General features: G+C 40.0%; 1 protein-coding gene and 1 pseudogene across 6 annotated transcripts in view; both read right to left on the reverse strand.

Annotated features, from left to right (window-relative positions):
• Positions 1 to 19,938, reverse strand: part of LOC131836667 (large ribosomal subunit protein eL21-like) — a 53,024-nt pseudogene that overhangs the window by 10,639 nt on the left and 22,447 nt on the right.
• Positions 13,226 to 19,938, reverse strand: part of WDR89 (WD repeat domain 89) — a 44,042-nt gene continuing 37,329 nt past the window's right edge. For all 6 annotated transcript variants that reach the window (XM_059182277.1, XM_059182274.1, XM_059182276.1 and 3 more), the window contains one exon: positions 13,226 to 15,715. In XM_059182277.1, the coding sequence (XP_059038260.1) occupies positions 14,521 to 15,684 (1,164 nt within the window). In that variant the 5' untranslated portion in view covers positions 15,685 to 15,715 and the 3' untranslated portion in view covers positions 13,226 to 14,520. The remainder of the gene's footprint in view (positions 15,716 to 19,938) is intronic.

The following is a 19,938-nucleotide window of genomic DNA, read 5'->3' on the forward strand; positions in this document are numbered from 1 at the left end:
TCACTCCCCAGCATAAAATTCTTCATGGGCATCTGTCACTTGTAGACAAATTCAGAGCACTTTCACCTAGTAAATTCCTTATCTCACTCCGACTTACCCAAATAGCTTAACGTCTATCATTTGCCTCTCCAAACATGTGAAGCAGTACTGAATGATATGTAATTTCCTCAGGATAAACCATACTCATTCATGCTTTCACTGCTTAAACACCCTTCTCCCTTCTTTTATTTGGCTTCTATTCATGCCTAAGTGCCACTATTCTGACTTTCCTCTAGGAACCTCCATGTGTCCCCTTGTTAATACTGCCATAATGACGTTGTATTATAATTAACAGTTTGCATGCCTGCCTTCCCATTAGACTCTTCTCCCACCGCCATAAAAGTAATCTCTTTCTATTATATAAATTCAAACAAAGTGTAGAAAGTAAAATGTCCCCTTGAAACCCACTCCCAAAGGCAGTTCTTGTTAACACAGAGCAGGAAACCGTAAGTTTCCTTTGAATTTTCCGAACATAGCAGTGCCTGGTATATAAGAGGCCTCAATAAACAGAGCTAAATGGGGGTGCCTGGGTGGCTCAGTCGGTTGAGCATCCCACTCTTGGTTTTGGCTAAGGTCATGATCTCATGGGTTATCTGCTTGAAGATTCTCTCCTTCTGCCCCTGCCCCTCCCCCTGCACCATGTACTCTATCTCTTTCTAAATTAAAATAAATCTTGGGGTGCCTTGGAGGCTCTGTTGGTTGGGTGTCCAACTCTTGGTTTCAGCTCGGGTCATGGTCTCAGGGTCATGGAATGGAGCCCCGTGTCAGGGCTCTGTGCTCTATGGGGAGTCTCTCTCCCTTTCCCATTGCCCCTCTCCCCCTTGCTCTCTTTCTCTAAAACAGATAAATAAATCTTTAAAAAATAAAATAAATAAATCTTAAAAAAAAAATAAACAGAGTTAAGTGAATGAATCTGTAAAAAGAAGATGGCATAGCTGGCTATACAGGCCAGCAGTATGTTGTGGTGATGCAATCATGCAGGCTAATGACTATGAAATCTCTGGAAAGCATCATGTAAGTCCAAAATCTCATGACAAGTGGCTAATGACCCTGGACCTCATTTTATCTGGCATCTTGGTTTCAATGATGCTGATGCTGATGATAAAAATAAACAATAGCTAACATTCACTGAGCACTTTTCATGTCTGAAGTACTGTCCTAAGTGTTTCACCTGTATTAACTCACTTAATTATTATAAGAATCTAAAAGGTGAAGACTATTAATTGTGCCATTTTTTTTTTTTCAGATGAGGAAACCAAGGTACAGAAGGTTATGTAACTTCCCCTCCAAAACCACCTAGGTAATGAGTAATACAGTCAGGATTTAACCCAGAGGATCTCACACCTGGATCCACACTCAGCCCCATCACCGGGCTGCTCCCGATATACAACCCTGAGGTCATAAAACAAGAGCCAGTTACCTCCCATTCCTACAGTGCTTCTTGATCTAGTTTTAGAGTTGGAAGTACCTTCATCTCTGTCGTCCTTTGTTTCCTCACATGTAAAATGGGTATATTAATGACCCCCATCTCACGAAGGTATTTGTGCGGAGTATCTCCAACTCTGCCTCAGGTCGCCAAGCGAGAATGGGGTTGAAACCCAGACCCTGGAGCCAGGGACCAGTCACACTGCAACAGAGACGTGGGTAAGGAAGACAAGAAGACTGCACTGGTGATCCTAATCTCAGAGCAGCTCAGCGTCCCTCGACAAGTGTATTTACCGGCAGATGAATGCTGAGAACTAGCACTCACACTCGGGCCTTTTCAGTTAAAGTCTGGGTGGCCAAGGAAGCAGGCTTCGTGAAGAGAAAGCCAACTCACAAGATGGGACCCTCACTTCGGTTCTTTGGCTCTGGTCCGTACTAACGGACACAGTGGTTGCTGGCTACCTATACCCGATAGGACAGGAATGGAAGTAAAACTTTACAGCGTGTCACGCGTTTAATAGCAGAGGTACGTGCACTCAGTACTGTGGAAGCAGGGAGAAGACTACACTGGCAAGTGCTTACAGATGGCGCTTGGATCTGGAACAGTCTTCAAGGCTTATAGAAAGCTCAATCCAACTTTCAAAAAGGAATTGCCAAGGCAGAGTGCTAGAGCTCTATCCAGCCAAGCCACCGTCCTATCACATCAGGCTCGGGACCCTGTGGGAGTCATAGTTAATGAGGGTCTCCAGGGAAATAGTACTTGGTTAAGCCCCTGCTGGGCTCTCATTCAACTTCTGGGCCAAGCTCCATTATTGGTAAAGCCCCTAAGGAAATATGGAGCCTTTATTCTGTCCTAGAGAAGAGAAATGAAGGCACAGATGGCAACTTCATACATAGAGTCTAGTTTAATCAATGAGGAAGTTACTGGAACCAAAAAAAAAAAAAAAAAAAAAAACCTGGGGAAAAAACAAAACAAAACAACCCTCAAATTAATGCAGCATTGCCCCTAGGCTAAGTACTAAAGACAGAAGGTGGAAAACTGACAGATCTGCTGTTAACTAGAAATGAATAGCTAAAAACTAACCAGGAAGTTTTTCCAAGGGAGTCTTGCAAATGCTCTGGATGTCAGAGCAAAGAGTGAGCCTCTAGAAGGAAGAGCTCCTGAATGCAGGGTGCTTGTAGGGTGAGTCAAGGGGCGATGAGGGGAGGGATTTGAGTGGCACTGAGGAACACTTCTTTAGACTAATAATTTTAACAACTTTGGCCATACCTAGTGGCACGGAGTCTAGAAAACAGCACAGGGAAACATCGTCCTCAGAATTAAAACAGTGAGAACTCAAGGCATAATAGATGCAATGAGCCATCTGCAGAGGTAAATCACCCTAAGAAATGTTTCGTGAATGTGTTTGCAGAGAAACTTGGGAGGACCTGAGTCCAATGCTCATGACTAAAATTAACCACGTATTTTATGCCTCTGCGCCTTTGCACATGTTTTCCTTCTGCCCGTTTTATCATCTGTTGCTCTTTTCTCCCCTTTTTCCAGCCTATCGGGTAAATTAGTTTTCTTTCAAAATACATTCCAGGCATCATCTTCTCTTAACATGTGCCTGAGAACAGAATGAATCATTTCTCTCCCTCCTCCCCCTACTTTTGCACTCTGTACATCTTCTTTTTATTAGTTGAGACTCTGTCTCCCCTGGTACATTGCAGGCTCTCTGAGGGCAGAGACCAAACCTTCTCTAGCATCTCCCACTACAGTGCCTAGCCCAACGGACACTTAGTTCAGCTAATCCACCGAGCAGGTCAGAAGAGAGGAGGAAGGTTATGTCTCCTCTAGAAGTGGTGCAGCAGGATCTTTGGGGTGAGGTTGGGAGGTGTGGTGTTTTGCCACATCAGCATATTAAATCCTGCCATTGGTTTAGGGGCAGTAGCAGAATCTACAGGATCCATGACATTTTTATGTTTATTGAAAGAGAACTCTAGAGGCACCTGGTGGGCTCAGTTGGTGGAGTGTGTGGCTCTTGATCTTGGGGTTCTAAGTTTGAGCCAAACGTTGGGCATAGAGATTACTTAAAAACAAAATCTTTTTTTAAAAAGGCAACTCTAACTTTTTTTTTTTTTAAATGAGAAAGCAGTTTAGTAAGGAGACAAATTTGTAAACAAAAATATCCAAGTTGCTATAAAAGTACACATAAGATTAAGAGCTAGTACAAAGCAATGGGAGGATTAACTCCCTAGATGGAGATCAGAAAAGGTTTCACAGAGGAGGAAATGATTGAACTGGGTCATAAGGACAAATAAAAGTTTGTCAAACAAACCACAGGGCAGAGGGAACAACCTTACCAAAACATGGACACAGTGTAACATTATAATTATGACTTAGAGCTTACTCTATTCCCAGGCACTGTCCTTTTTTCTTTTTCTTTTTTTAGATTTTATTTCTTTTTTCAAGAGAAAGAGAGAGCACAAGTGGAGGGCAGTGCAGGGGAGAAGCCGACCTCAGTGATCAGGGAACCTGACACAGGGCTCAATCCCAGAACCTTGAGATCATGACCTGAGCCAAAGGCAGGTAACCGCAGAGGTACTGAGCCACCCAGGCATCCCAACTCCCAAACATTTTTCTAAGAGCTTTTACATGTATCCACTCATGTAATATTTTCAACCATCTTAAAAAGTTTATACAGTGTTATCAATTAGATTCCACTGCTTGTAACAGAAACTTGAAATAATAGTTGCTAAAGCACAGGGCAGTTTCTTTCTCCACAAAACCTCAGGGTTCCAGATTCCTTTTAGCCAACAGCTAGAAGCTAGTCGTGGCCTTTATCCTCACAATCCAAGATATGGGGTAGAGAGCTCCAGCCATCCCATCTACATTCCAGACAGCTGGAGAGGGGGCCCAGGGAACTCAATAGCTGTCAATTTATGCAGATTCTTAGAAGTTTCCACATACGTTCCATTGCCCCAACATAGTCTTTTTTTTTTTTTTTTAAGATTTTATTTATTTATTTGACAGAGATCAGAGGTAGGCAGAGAGAGGAGGAAGCAGGCTCCCCGCCAAGCAGAGAGCCCGATGCGGGTTCAATCCCAGGACCCCCGGGATCATGACCTGAGCCAAAGGCAGAGACTTTAACTCACTGAGCCACCCAGGTGCCCCCCAACATAGTCTTATAACCACAAACACTTGTAAAATATTCTGGGAGATAGTCCTTATTCTGGATATTACATCCCCCAGCTATGATGTGGAGTTCGATAACTACGGGAAGGGAGAACAGATAACGAAGACAGGAGTTTCCGCACCTACTCTTATCTCCAGTTTGCAGATAGTGACACCAGTGCCCAGTGGGGCTACATTTGTCGTGACGCGTTCAAGGATTGCAAGTAGGTTTTGCTTTTTTTTGTTCTGGGGTGTGTGTGTGTGTGCGCACGCGTGTGCATGTGTGTTTTGCTTAAGCATACAATGTAAAGCGGGAAGAATGAAGGACAACGGGGCCTCAAAGTTAGATGATTTTAATTCTGACACTTTACGTGATCAAGCGATAATGGGCAGTGTAATGCACAAAACCCAGGCAGCACTAAAGTGCCAACAACATAATGTATGAGTAATCTCAAAGCTAGATAATTGAGTTGGTTTGTGGATCTGAGAGATGGATTAGTAAAATGGGTCAGTAATTGAATAGCAAATTGATTCACTATGACATTGCTGACTGCAGCGGCAGAAAATCACATAAAATTTGCCAAAAGGACAACAGATACCATCTGACACATTTTTCAGTTTCTCATTTTAAATTTGTTAAATGTCTCCCTCTCCTCTAAATAAGCACCCACTAAAGGTCGAATGGCTTGCATTGAATGCATGTTGATGAAAAAAAGTAAAACAGTGCAGGCTAACTCTTGCCTCACAAATACTTTACATTCATTTGAGTCAAGGTTCCAATGAGAAATATTTTGAAGAAATCATATACGTGACTGAAGTCAAGCAGTACCTATAGAAGGTACTGCACCTTCCCAGCAACTACTCAATAACCCCAACATACTTTTTGTATTCTTCCCTGGACCCCTGTACTTCAGAAAAGTCTGTTTTACCCCCAACCCCACAGGCAGTGGTTCACATGTGGGCCAATTGGTGGTGATCGCATTTCTCCTGTTAGTGACTATTTGAGGCATGTGGGCACACAATGAAATTCTGGCCAGTAACACTTGGTGTGAGGTTTCTCAGAAAGTGTGTGTGTGTGTGTAACTGTGCGATCATTAATAAAAAGGATCACAAAGAAACACTCTCTTTTCCACTGGACTTAGTTGAGTGTGGATGCGATCGTTGACGGATTATAGCAATCTTGGGAACTTGAGGCTGACAAGATAAAGATTGGCAGAGCAGAAGAATGGAAAGAATTTGCCTTCTTGCTAACAAGCAACCTTGGAAATGCTCCACTTCTGAACTTATGTGAGGTAATAGGTTCCTTATATAGTTCATTTGAAATGAGCTGTTATTTGCAGCCAGAAGTATCCTGATATTCCACCACAAGGTATCCTATAACAAATACTGAAGAACAAAAACCAGCACTCCCCTAATCAATCTCTTCACCCCAGCTCTTCTCTAGAGGGAATCCCTTTCAACTTGTTTAACTTTTTTGGCAAGCAATTTACTTACATGTTTCTAAATAATGTGCTTATAGTGCTATTTCCTTGCTTTATCCACAGAGTGTTGACTCTCTGCTATGGGAGAGGAAAACTAAACATTTGCCCACATCTTCCACTTCTCTTCCCTGCTCTCAATAGTTTTACAACATTTGAATAATCAATACTGTGCTTACACTAGTATGGCTCCATAAATATAATTTATCAGTGAAGGGTTAAGTAGTGTACTGATTGCATTTCTTTTTTTTTCTTTTTTAAAGATTGTATTTATTTACTGACAGAGAGAGAGAGCACAAGTAGGAAAAGCAGCAGGCAGAGGGAGAGGGAGAAGCAGGCTCTCTGCTGAGCAGGGAGCCCGATGTGGGGCGCATTTCTTTTCTTACACATTTTTTTTACCCCGACCCTTGTTCGTATACATTGCTTTCTGAGTGCCTGTTATTCATTCTTAAACTCTCCAACAGATGTGTAATAGTCTTTGAAAGTTATTTTTTCTTTCCCATTAAAGTTTCTTTTCGGGGTGCCTGGGTGGCTCAGTGGGTTAAGCCACACTGTCTTCGGCTCAGGTCATGATCTCAGGGTCCTGGGATTGAGTCCGGCATCGGGCTCTCTGCTCAGCAGGGGGCCTGCTTCCCTCTCTGCCTCCCTCTCTGTCTACTTGTGATCTCTGTCTGTCAAATAAATAAATAAAATCTTAAAAAAAAAAGTTTCTTTTCTACTCTTTCCTCCTTCCCTCTCTCATTCTGCCCTCCTCTTTTACTTCTAAATTCACTTCCTTTCCCTTCTCCCCCATACCAGGCAATCACTCTGTGGTCACTACTATGTACAGCTTTGTATGTCCTTGCAAAATGTGAAGTTCTTTGTGTATTTTAAATTTATATAAATGGCTTTCCCTATGTATGCATAGTTTCCCATTTCCATTGGGTACTATCTTTTTATGGTCAAGCCATGTGGCCAAGTGTACATCTAAACCGTGGCTTGTAAATACCACAGAATACTTCATTGTGTAAATCCAATACATTTTTACCTGTCTCTCACGGATGGATGTCCAGGTTGTCTCCAACTCCACGACATCACAAATAATGCCCAGTAATGGACCTGTATGAAAGTATCTTTGAGACATTACCCCATTACGACTGCTAGGTCAGAGAGTACGTCAGCACAAAAGTGTCCGCTCTCCAGAAGAGCTGCATCTGGGCCTACGCTCCTATCACCAGTGCGTGGCGGATCCTAGATGCCCACATACCTCCAACACTTGGTATCATTTAGTTTTCTAATTTTGTTCTAAAAGGTATAAAATGATTAAGTCTTCATTTCCCTAATTTTGAAAGAGTTTGGCCACCTTTTTAAGCTCTTCCAAAATTTGCCTTTTCATAGTCTTTAAAAAAAAATTTAAATTCAACTAGCCAACACATTGTACATCATTAGTTTCAGATGTAGTGTTCAACCATTCATCAGTTGTATATTCCCTTCTCACAGTCGGGTCATTTTTCCATTGGCATTGTTTTCTGTTAAGGATTTGCAGTTCCTCCTATAGTCTAATTAACCACTTGTTGATTTCAGATATATTTTCTTGCACCCTGTTGCTTATCTATAGATTTTGGGGGACCAGAAATGCTTAATTTTGATATAAAATTTCTTTTTTCTTTATACTGCATACTTTTGAATTTTAAGAAGTCAATTGCTATTTGTAGGTCACAGACATATTGTCTCATACTTCCTTATATTATAGTTTTCATCTTTTATCATTTAAGTCTACCATTTAAGGAATCTAGTTTCATTTTTCTCCATCTAATGAGCTAGTATCCTCAAAACCAACTAATAAAAAACTCTCCCTTTTGCATTATGTCACGTTTATAAGATATTAAGTTGCTATATATCCATGCTTTCTGTGCTCTATTCATTGACATTGTTCTAAGGCCACACCACAGTTTTTACTATGAGTTTGTGGTTATCTGATAGTCTTAATGTCTGGTAGGGAAAATTCTCCTTTTCTAAGTTTACTGTTCTTTGTGGATCTTATGCTTTCATATAATTTTTAAAAAAGATTTTTATTTATGTATTTGAGAAATATACAGAGATAGTGAGAGAGAGCACAAGAGAGGAGGAGGAGAAGCAGGATCCCCAGTGAGCAGAGAGCTCAGTGTGGGCCTGATCCCAGGACCCTGAAGATCACGACCTGAGCTGAAGGCAGACGCTTAACTGACTGAGCCATCCAGGAGCCCCAGCTGTTTTTTAAGTAGGCACCAAGTCCACCATGGAGCCCAACTCAGGACTTGAACTCATGACCCTAAGATCAAGACTTGAGGTGAGACCAAAAGTCTGACACTTAATCAACTGAGCCACCCAGGTGCCCCATCCATACAAAATTTTAAAGTAAGTTTGGGTTCTTCAAAAAGTCCAACTGGGGGGCAGCTGGGTGACTCAGTGGGTTAAACCTATGCCTTTGGCTCAGGTCATGATCTCAGGGTGCTGGGATCAAGCCCCCATCTGGCTCTCTGCTCAGTAGGGAGTCTGCTTCTCCTCCTCTCTCTCTCTGCCTGCCTCTCTGCCTACTTGTACTCTCTGTGAAATAAATAAATAAAATCTTAAAAAAAAAAAAAAGTCCAACTGGAATTTGGTTGAGGTTACATTAAATTTTCAGACTAAATTCAGAATGGTTACTTTTATAATACTGTCATCTCACTGGAAGCAAGGTTTCTTAGAACATCTTCTATTTTTTTTTTTTTTTTAAGATTTTATTTATTTAATTTAGAGATAGAGACTGAGAGAGCAGGAGCATGGGGAGGAGCAGAGGGAAAGGGATAAGCCAAATCCATGCTGAGCGTTGAGCCCTCCTCAGGGATTCTATCCCCCCAAACCCGAGATCATGACCTAAGCTGAAATCAAGAGTCTGAACACTTAACCGACTCAGCCACCCAGGCGCCCCACGTCTTCTGTCTTTATTGGAGTTTCAAAGTTTCTCCGAACAGATCTTGAGTATTCTTGTTAATTCCTTGATACTTTTTAGAAATTTCCTGCTATTGTAAAATGATATTCTTTAGATTTTCGTAGGCTGGCCTTGGTCTGGCAGCTTTGCTGACTCTCTGAATAGTTCAAAGAAAATTGAAAATAAGTCTAGGTATATACCTAGGTATATATCATTTGCATACTGGATTTTCTAGGTATATATAATTTGCAAAGGAATTTTTCCCCTCTTCTCTTCCAATCATTACACATTATCCTACTTCTTCTTTCCTTAGAGTATTGGCCAGCATTCATACTAATGCGATAAGCTTCCTCATTGAATCTTGGTATTAAAGGGAATGTATTTAATCTAACATTTCTCCAAAAAGAATAATGCGTACTCTAGATTTTGAGGATAGTTCTAACCAAGTTAAAAAAATTATTCTATAGATAGCATGATGTTTATATTTTTCATATGTAGGTGTGAAACCATACTGTTTTTCTTTATCAATTAAAATAATTGATTTTTTCCATTTTGTCCATTACCATGATAGATTTTTTTTTTTTTTTTAATTTGACAGACCAAGATCACAAGTAGGCAGAGAGGCAGGTGGTGGGGTGGGGGAAGCGGGCTCCCCACGCAGCAGAGAGCCCGATGCGGGGCTCGATCCCAGAACCCTGAGATCATGACCTGAGCCAAAGGCAGAGGCTTTAACCCACTGAGCCACCCAGGTGCCCCGACTTTTTTTTTTTTTTTTTAAGATTTTACTTATTTATTTGTGAGAGAGCATGAAAGACCATAATCAGGGGAGGGGCAAAGGGAAAGGGAGAAGCAGGCTCCCCATTGAGCAGGGGACCCCCCTCCACCCGAGATCATGACCTGAGCTGAAGGCCGATGCTTTGCTGACTGAGCCACCCAGGTGTCCCTGTGATAGATTTTCTGATGTTGAGTCATCCTGAGATGAACCCTAGTTTGTCTCTTTTTTTAAAAATGCACCATTGGATTCGGTTAGCTATTTTTAACAGTGAATATATATTCATAAACAAATGAACCTCACTTTTTTCTTTATTTTCATCTGGTTTTGGAATTAAGGTTGTATTAAACTTAAATTCTATTTTGTCAAGGGATGCCTGGGTGGCTCAGTCGGTTAAGCATCTGCCTTTAGCTCAGGTCATGATCCAGGGGTCCTGGGATTGAGCCCCACGTCAGGCTCCCTGCTGAGCAGGAAGTCTGCTTCTCCCTCTGTCCCTGCTCCCATTCTTGTTCTCTCTCTCTCTCAAATAAATAAAATCTTTTTAAAAAATTCCAATTCCTCCCAGGTTTTTTGGTTCGTATTTGTCATATATTTGGTAACAACTACATTTGGGTAAAATTCACATGTAATTCATTTACTCAAAGTGTACAATACAATGGTTTTTATTATATTCAGAGTTGTGCAACTATAATCACCATCAATTTGCATCACCCCTACACCCCCCCAATCATCCACAAACCCTCCCATTTCCCTCTTACCTCCCAGCCTTCGGTAACCACTGATACATGTTCTTCTGTTGTTGTTCTTCTTCTTTATAGACTTGACTATTCTGGGCTTTTGACGTATACGGGATCATACAGGGTAGTCTTTTGTGGCTATTTTTACTTAGTATGTTTTCAAGACTCATCCAAGTTATAGCAGGTATTAGCACTTCCTTTCTTCTTATGGCTGAATAATATTCCATTGTTTGAATACACCATAATTTACCCCTCCAACAATTGATGATTATTTGATTGTTCCCACCTTTTGGTATTATGAATAATGCCATTAAGAGCACTCATGTACAATTTTTTATATGGACTTACGCTTTCAATTCTCTTCAGCATTTACCTAATTTGGAACCACTGGGTCGATCTTGGGGTCCTGGGATCGAGTCCCGAATCAGGCTCTCTGCTCAGCAGGGAGCCTGCTTCCCTCTCTCTCTCTCTCTGCCTGTCTCTCTGCCTACTTGTGATCACTATCTTTCAAATAAATAAAATCTTTAAAAACAAAGAAACAAAAAAATCTCCCATGTTAGGGCAATTTGATCTATAGAATTATAGGTGAGAAAAGCAATTATCTCCTGAAATCCAAATTGTTAAATTCCTAGTGGCCAATGAGTGTGGTTAACAATGGATATTCTGTTAGGGCAATAAATCTAGTTCCTCAGTTTCAGAAGGCAAGTGAAAAATATTTGCTTAGCAAGGGAGGTCTCAAAAAAATTTACTGCCATTTGCTTCATGAGTTTGGAGAGCACAAGTTCAGATAGCAGGAAATTGTCCTCAGAAGTTGGAACTTTGATTCACCATCTTGTGTCATCCAGATTTGCTAATGAAGAGTCTAATTCACATGTTTTCCTTGTACCTAAGTGATTGCTTCCCCCCTCCCTTTCTTTGGAAATTTAAAAAATTTTCTCTTTGTTCTTGGGAGTTCTGACACTTCACAGTGCTATACCTCAGTGTGGATCTTTTTCATTCATTATACTTGACACTCTGTTGGGCCTTTCAATCTGAAGACTGAAGTTCTGGGCATAGCGTCTAATGTTATTTCATTTTAATAATCCCGTCAACCTCCTTTACATTTCTTTTCACATTGTAAAAACTGATAATCTGATAGTAGACCCTTATTTTATCTTCTGTGCCTTTAATCTTTTCTTTTACTTTCTCTCTCTTTGAGGTCTACTTTCAAAGGTATTTGCTTACCTACATCTTCTAACTCTATTAATTACTTTTTTTTTGGAGGGGGGAGAGAGGGAGAGAGAGAAGGACAGAAGGGGCAGAGGAGAAGGAGAGAAAGAACGGTCAGCATGGAACCTGACACAGGGCTTGGTCTCACACCTCTGAGATCATGGCCCTAGTCGCCATCAAGCATCTGACATCGAACCTACCCACCCACCCAGGTGCCCTCTATTAATTACTTCTAAAGTTTAAACATTTTTGAAAGTTTTACTGTTTTGATAACTGTTTCATTTCCTGTGTTGTTTTATAAATGCAGTGTCTCCAAGTCTTTTTATACAGCTTTTCTACTTACATAGTCAGCATTATCTCATATCCTAAGTATCTTAAAAACATGGTTTTTCATTTTTACATAGTGCTCCATCAAAAGATCAAAATGTACCAAAGATTTTAAGCAGCATGAGGCATTATCAAATCTGTGTTTCCTATGTTCAGCCTAGAAATAGTGGGAAGAATGAATTGGAGCAGATTAGAAAAAAGGGTCTGTAATCTAGGAGAAATGATGAAACTCTTATCTAAGGCAGTAGTGGGGGAGTGGTAAATGCAAAAGAACAGCAGACAGATTCTGGGAGGTGGAGTGGCATAGGTCTTGGTGATTGACTAAATAAGAGAAAAGAAAAAAGTCCAGAATTAACCTCAGGTTTATGATTTGAACAAAAGCAAGAATTGGTGAATTTTTTCAAATAAAAATTACATATTTTGAGGGGCACTTACTTGGGTGGCTCAGTTGGTTAAGCCTCTAACTGGATTTTGCTCAGGTCATGATCTCAGGGTCATGAGATCAAGCCCTGCCTCAGGGTCCCCGCTCAGCATTAAGTCTGTAGAGATTTTCTCCTTTCCCTTCTACTCCTACTGTTCATGCTCTCACTCTAAAATAAACAAATCTTAAAAAAAAAAAAAAAAAAAGAATTATTTATTTTGAATATGCTTAACAGGGACTTAACTATTGCTCCCTCTCAAGTGAGTGAAGCTAGATCAAACCTACATGTACGTTGGACTGTGCTGTATGATATGATTTTCCCCTAGTGCTATGGTCTCAGTGATAAATCATTAACATTTAAAGAGAAATGTACAAGGTTCTCAAGTAATGTTTGTATTTTTCATGAGAATATTTTTAGTTCAAAAGATAAAAACATTTTAAAACATCTTTATAAATATTCTTTTTTTTTTTAAAGATTTATTTATTTATATGACAGACAGAGATCACAAGTAGGCAGAGAGGCAGACAGAGAGAGAGGAGGAAGCAGGCACCCTGCTGAGCAGAGAGCCGGATGTGGGGCTCGATCCCAGGACCCTAGAATCATGACCTGAGCCGAAAGCAGAGGCTTTAACCCACTGAGCCACCCAGGCGCCCCTTTATAAATATTCTTATCTACAAAGATATTTTTATTTGTAATTAAACATAAGAAAACATACCAAACCTTTAGAGCGACCAACTTTTTAAAAAATAGTTTATTTGTTTATTTGAGAAAGAGAGAGCACACGCGTGAGTTAGGGAAAAGCAGAAGGAGCGGGATAAGCAGATGCTCCTCTGAGCACAGAGCATTGTGGAGCTCAATCTCATAACCCTGAGATCATAGCATGAGACAAAATCGAGAGTGAGATGCTTAATCACTGAGCCACCAGGCACCCAAGTGACCAACTTTTTAATTAAGATTCTTTGGAAAAATATTTAACAGTAAGGATGAAAAAACTGGCAGCAAACAAAAATTCAAGTTCAAAATTATGGCATCATCCTTTCCCAGCAGCACCTCCTACATGGCCCCCATTCCCCATGGGCACTTAAGTTTAAAATTATGGATGAAACACTATGAAAGAAAATTTTATCACAAGATAGTAGAATATTTTGAAATAATATTCTGCTATATAAATACTTTCATTTTTTGTATATTCCCTTTGAGTCTCAAAATGAGTTCTGCAAGATAATTTCCTTTTCATCAGTGAAATATCTGTTTACCATTTAACTATTTAAAGATATAGATGCAAACAGGGGTGCCAGGGTGACTCAGTCCGTTAAGCATCTGACTCTTGATCTCAGCTCAGGACATGATCTCAGGCTCGTGAGTTCAAGCCTTACACTGGGCTCCATACTCAGAGTGGAGCCTACTAAAAAAACAAAACAAAACAAAACAAAGAACTATCTATCCAGATAGATGCAAATATAAACTAAATATCTTTTTTTAAATAGATGCAAATCATTTTATTTAAAAAAAAAAACCCTTAGTTCTACTTAGAATCATTGGAATATTTATATTTAAATACTCCAACTTAATTTATGTGTATTAAGCAAGTGGGAGCTCCTACAGAAAAGTCTGATTTGGTTTTATAAATAATGAAGATGATTTAAAATGTAAAAAAAAAACCTAAACTTAAAAAACGTATTTCAAACCACCTGATTTTTTAAAGTCACACCAGTCATCCACTTCTAAAAAGTCCTTATCAAAGCTATTTCTTTAAACCCAACATTTACTAACTCAACAGATGGGTTTTAAAAATGAGGAATGTAATTTTACTTTCAACTCACTGATTATATACTCAACTGGCAGCTTTAAAAAAAATAATTTTAGAATACATGAAGACCTGAATTAAACCATTTTCAACATTTCTCCAGGACTGTTTGCTAACTGGCTTGTTTTTACATAGGAGCTTTAAACATAGCTATCACAGGTAGTACCCAAAAATAACTACTTGCAACTATAAAACCTGTCAAGTAAACTCCCAACAGAACATCACTGCTTCTTCCTTCTCTTGTAAGAATCATTACTGTGAACTCGTACTCGCTGGGACACAGAGGATGCTATTTTCATGCTGTCTTTCTTTGTAAATGTCTTCTCTATTGGTCCGGGTTTCCAAAGTAACAACTGTGCATCTTCTCCTCCGGTTAGCAAAGAATCATCCTGCATATTCCAAGAGAAAGAACGGACGGTAGCAGCATGACCTCCGTGAAGGCTGGTCACATGGCTCAATCCTGATGTAGTGCAGCTCATTAAGTGAATAATTCCTGTGTTTGTTCCTCCAACAACAAACAATTTGTCCATTTTTTCATGATATAGGCCACCAATTAAATAGTCCAAAATACCTTCTTTCAGATTAACCACTTCTCTGACATCTTGGATGTTCAAACATGTAATTGGTTCATCAGTATTCAGATGATTAAGATCCCACCAAGAAAACCCTTCATCGTGTGTCATGCAGTAAATCTGTTTATAATCCTTTCCAGACCAACCAATACAGCTTACTGATGAAATGGAGTTACAGGTTGTAATCAGTGCATCTTCTTCATTATCCACACTAATATCAAATACATTTACCAGGCCATCAGATGAACCTGAAACTAACATGTTGGGATTGTAGGGATGGAAGCACACTTGAGTGACATCATCACTATGAGTCTCTGAATATGCTCCAAGTGGGTCTTTAGTAGTAGACAAATCCTGAGAACTAATTCTTGCGTCCCAAAATACCAATAAGGCATCATCATCAACTTTTTCTGTACCAGCACAAATGACATGATCATTGCAGTTGATATCGAAACTAATAAAAATATTGGAAGGGTAACCCTTGAACAGCTGGACAGGTTTTTCACTGGCTAATCGAGCATCCCAACACTTTACGGTGCCATCGCTACATGATGAATATACACTGTCACTAGAACTTGCAAATCGGACTCCATTCAGAAGTCCAGGATATCCACTAAATTCTCGTAGTACATATAACCTTTCTTTATCATATATTCTGATTGATCCATTAGAACATAAAACAGCAACCAAGTTTTCTTTTTCTGCTTGTACAGCTTTTGATGTGTCTATACCAAGCAAATAAGTAGTCTCTTTAGTTTCTGAGGAACGTTTAACAATGCTCAGATTAGCAAATTGTTCCTCAATCTTCTCCATGTCAGGAGTAGCATCCAAACGTAGTAAAGATCTGTAATAAAAATACAAAAATTAAAATTAAACGCAAAGCTTCTCCAAAATTATAATCAAGTCAAGAACACTTTCCTCTGAGGACTGGCACAAAAGAACAGAAATAAAGTCTATTCTAATATTTTAATCTTTCCCTGCCATGATATAACTCGAACTCGGTTGCTTCCCTCTAATTCAATCACTCTTGAATACTGAATCGACCACATATACCTTATGTCAGTAAGAGAATTTTAAAACATGTACATATACTGCTCAGTAGTTCCTTTTAGCTTACACCCAACTTTCGGTCCAACTCATAATTCTCAGCATTAGCCAATGCTGGCTTCTCCTGGCCCCAGCTGCCTGAGGCAACTTTTAGAATTTAAACATAGGCAGGAGGGTGAGCCGGGTGGTAGGTATTAATGCAGGCACGTACTGCATGGGGCACTGGGTGTTATATGTAAACAATGAATCTTGGAACACTACATCAAAAATTAATGATGTGGGCGCCTGGGTGGCTCAGTGGGTTAAGCCGCTGCCTTCGGCTCAGGTCATGATCTCAGGGTCCTGGGATCAAGGCCCGCATCGGGCTCTCTGCTCAGCAGGGAGCCTGCTTCCTCCTCTCTCTCTGCCTGCTTGTGATCTCTCTCTGTCAAATAAATAAATAAAATCTTTAAAAAAAAAAATTAATGATGTACTGTATGGTGACTAACCTAACATTAAAAAACAAAAGAATTTAAACATAGATGTGCAGATGTGCAGAAAAATGGTCCCCCAAGATATTGATGCCTTAATCCTTGGAACCTGCGAATGCTAGGTTACATGGTAAAGAAGAATTGAGGTAGCTTATCATTTGATCTTTAAAAAAATTTTTTTATTATTGATGTATAGTTGACACACGTTACATTAACTTCAGGTGTACAACACAGTGATTCCACAAGTCTGTGTTATATTATTCTCATCGCAAGTGTAGCTACCATCTGTCACCATACAATACTATTAGAATATCACTGCCTATATTCCCTATGCTGTACTTTTTACCTCTATCATTTATTCATTCCATAACTGGAAGCCTGTATTTCCCACTCCCCTCCATCCATTTTGTCCACCCCCCACATCCCTCCCCTCTGGCAGCCATCAGTTTGTTCTGTATATTTATGTGTCTGTATCAGCTTTTTATTTCTAAGTGCCACATCTAAGGGAAATCAAACGGTATTTGTGTGACCTATTTCACTTAGCATAATACCCTCTAAGTCCATCCATATTGTCATGAATGACAAGATCTCATTTTTCCTTTTTTTGTGACTGAGTAATATTCCTGTGTGTGTGTGTGTGTGTGTATACATGACCTCTTTATCCATTTATTTATCCATGAACACTTAATTGCTTCTGTATCTTGGCTAATGTAAATAATGCCATAACAAACATAGGGGTGCATGTATCTTTTTGAATGAAGTATTTTCATTTTCTCTGAATAAATACCCAGTAATAGAATTACTGGGTCATTGGGCACCTGGGTGGCTCAGTGGGTTAAGCCGCTGCCTTCGGCTCAGGTCATGATCTCAGGGTCCTGGGATCGAGTCCCGCATCGGGCTCTCTGCTGAGCAGGGAGCCTGCTTCCTTCTCTCACTCTCTATCTGCCTGCCTCTCTGCCTACTTGTGATCTCTGTCTGTCAAATAAATAAAATCTTTAAAAAATATATATAAAAAAAAGAATTACTGGGTCATATTGTACTTCTATTTTTAATTTTTTAAGGAACTTCCATACTATTTCCTACAGTGGCTGTACCAATTTACATTCTCACAAGCTGTGCATGAGGGTTCCTTTTTCTCCCTATCCTCACCAACACTTGTTATTCCTTGTCTTTTTGACTCTGGCCATTCTGGCAGATTTAAGGTAATAGCTCATTGTGGTTTTGATCATCCCTGATGATGAGTGATACTGAACACCTTTTCCTGTATCTGTTTGCCATCTGTATGTCTTCGTAAAAATGCCTACTCAGGTCCTCTGCCCACCTTAATTGGATTATTGGGGTTTTGTGTCGAGTTGTGCTTATCAGTTGATCTTAAAATAGGGAGATTATTCAGATTATCTGGCTGGGTCCAGTGTAATCACCATTGTTCTTAAAAGTAGGAGGAGGCAGAACATGATGCGAGTCAGAGAGAGATTTTACTATGGAGGAAGGGCACAGAAAAATATATTGTTGGTTTGGGGGAAGAAGGTCTTTAAGTGGATGGCCTGTAGAAACTGGAAAAGGCAAAGAATGGTCCCCATCTAGATTCCATCTAGATGGAACCTAGATTCTCTAGATGGAAATGCAGGCCTGCCAACACCTTGATTTTCACCCAGTGAGACCTATTTTGGACTTTCGACCCCTCAGAACTATAATAAATTTGTATTTTTTTCAAGCCACCAAGTTTGTAGTAATCTGTTACAGCAACAATAGGAAACTAATACTAATACATGGGGGTTCCCAATATGAAATTCTGGAGGAGTACTTCTTAGGCGGTACTAACTTATAAATGATAGAGCTGGAATGTGACCCTAGGCATTCTGGCTTCAAGGACTGTGCTCTTCATTACCACACCATATTGCCCTCCACTTTTTTTCTCTTAAAATATTTCATTTTGGGGGCTCCTGGGTGGCTCAGTGGATTAAGCATCTGTCTTCAACTCAGGTCATGATCCCAGGGTCCTGGGATCAATTCCCACATTGGGCTCTCAGCTCAGCAGCAGCCTGCTTCTCCCTCTCCCTCTGCCCGCCGCTCCTCCTGCTTGTGCTTTCTCCCTCTCTGTCAAATAAATAAAATCTTAAAAAAAATTTTTTTTTTTTTTTAGGGGCACCTGGGTGGCTCAGTGGGTTAAAGCCCCTGCCTTCGGCTCAGGTCATGATCTCAGGGTCCTGGGATCGAGCCCCGCATCGGGCTCTCTGCTGAGCAGGGAGCCTGCTTCCTTCTCTCACTCTCTCTCTCTCTCTCTCTGCCTGACTCTCTGCCTACCTGCGATCTCTGTCTGTTAGATGGGTAAATAAAACCTTAAAAAAAAAATTTTTTTTTTTAGGGGCGCCTGGGTGGCTCAGTGGGTTAAGCAGCTGCCTTCGGCTCAGGTCATGATCTCAGAGTCCTGGGATCGAGTCCTGCATCGGGCTCTCTGCTCAGCGGAGAGCCTGCTTCCCTCTCTCTCTCTCTGCCTGCCTCTCCATCTACTTGTGATTTCTCTCTGTCAAATAAATAAATAAAATCTTTAAAAAAAAAAAAATTTTTTTTTTTAATTTTTAAGGAATCTCTACACCCTATGTGGAGCTTGAACTTAGAAGTTCCTTAATGGTAGAACAAGTTCAAGGCCAGAAAAACTTGCATGCCTAGTGACTTTATCACAAATTTCCTATCTTGCTTTTACCAAATAAATAGTCTACCTCACAAATTAACTTTTTCATTCTTATGATGAAATGGTTTTTTTGTTGTTGCTTTAATGATATCTTTAATGATATCTGTCTTTTCATCTTTAAAAGAAGAAATGAGTACCAACTCAAGAGTTGTCAGAAGAATCAACTAAAATAATGTGTTCAGCACAACACCTGGCAAATAAAATACTTATTCAACAGATGTTATATAAAAATTATCCGTATGGGGCGCCTGGGTGGCTCAGTGGGTTAAAGCCTCTGCCTTCAGCTCGGGTCATGATCCCAGGGTCCTGGGATCGAGTCCCACATTGGGCTCTCTGCTCAGCGGGGAGCCTGCTTCCTCCTCTCTCTCTGCCTGCCTCTCTGCCTACTTGTGATCTGTCAAATAAATAAATAAAATCTTTTAAAAAAATTATCAGTATTACCACTGCCAATACCACTAACACTATATTGGAGGCTGGGTGAGTTTGGATCTAGGTATTGTTACTCAGACCTCAGTGTCACCTGCCTAGAAAGATCCTCCCTAGTCAACCGATCTAAAATAGTCCCTGTCACTTCCTATCATATTGCTTGTTTTATCAATTTAAAAATTAAAAATGCCTAATTATAAAATATTTCAAATATACAAAGCTTAGAAAAAAGATACCCAAATATAGACAGATACTCAGATTTAACAGATGTTAACATTTTACCATACTTGTTTGTTTTTTATTTAAAGAAACATTACAGACACAACTGCTCTGAATTTATAACATGGCATTGCATTTATGTCTTCTTTGCATTTGCTCTTTTCACTCAGTATTTTTGAAAAACCCTATTTTGCTGTTGAAGTTCTTACTCTT

The sequence above is a fragment of the Mustela lutreola genome, chromosome 7 (assembly GCF_030435805.1).
Source record: "Mustela lutreola isolate mMusLut2 chromosome 7, mMusLut2.pri, whole genome shotgun sequence".
In the NCBI taxonomy this organism is placed as follows: Eukaryota; Metazoa; Chordata; class Mammalia; order Carnivora; family Mustelidae; genus Mustela; species Mustela lutreola.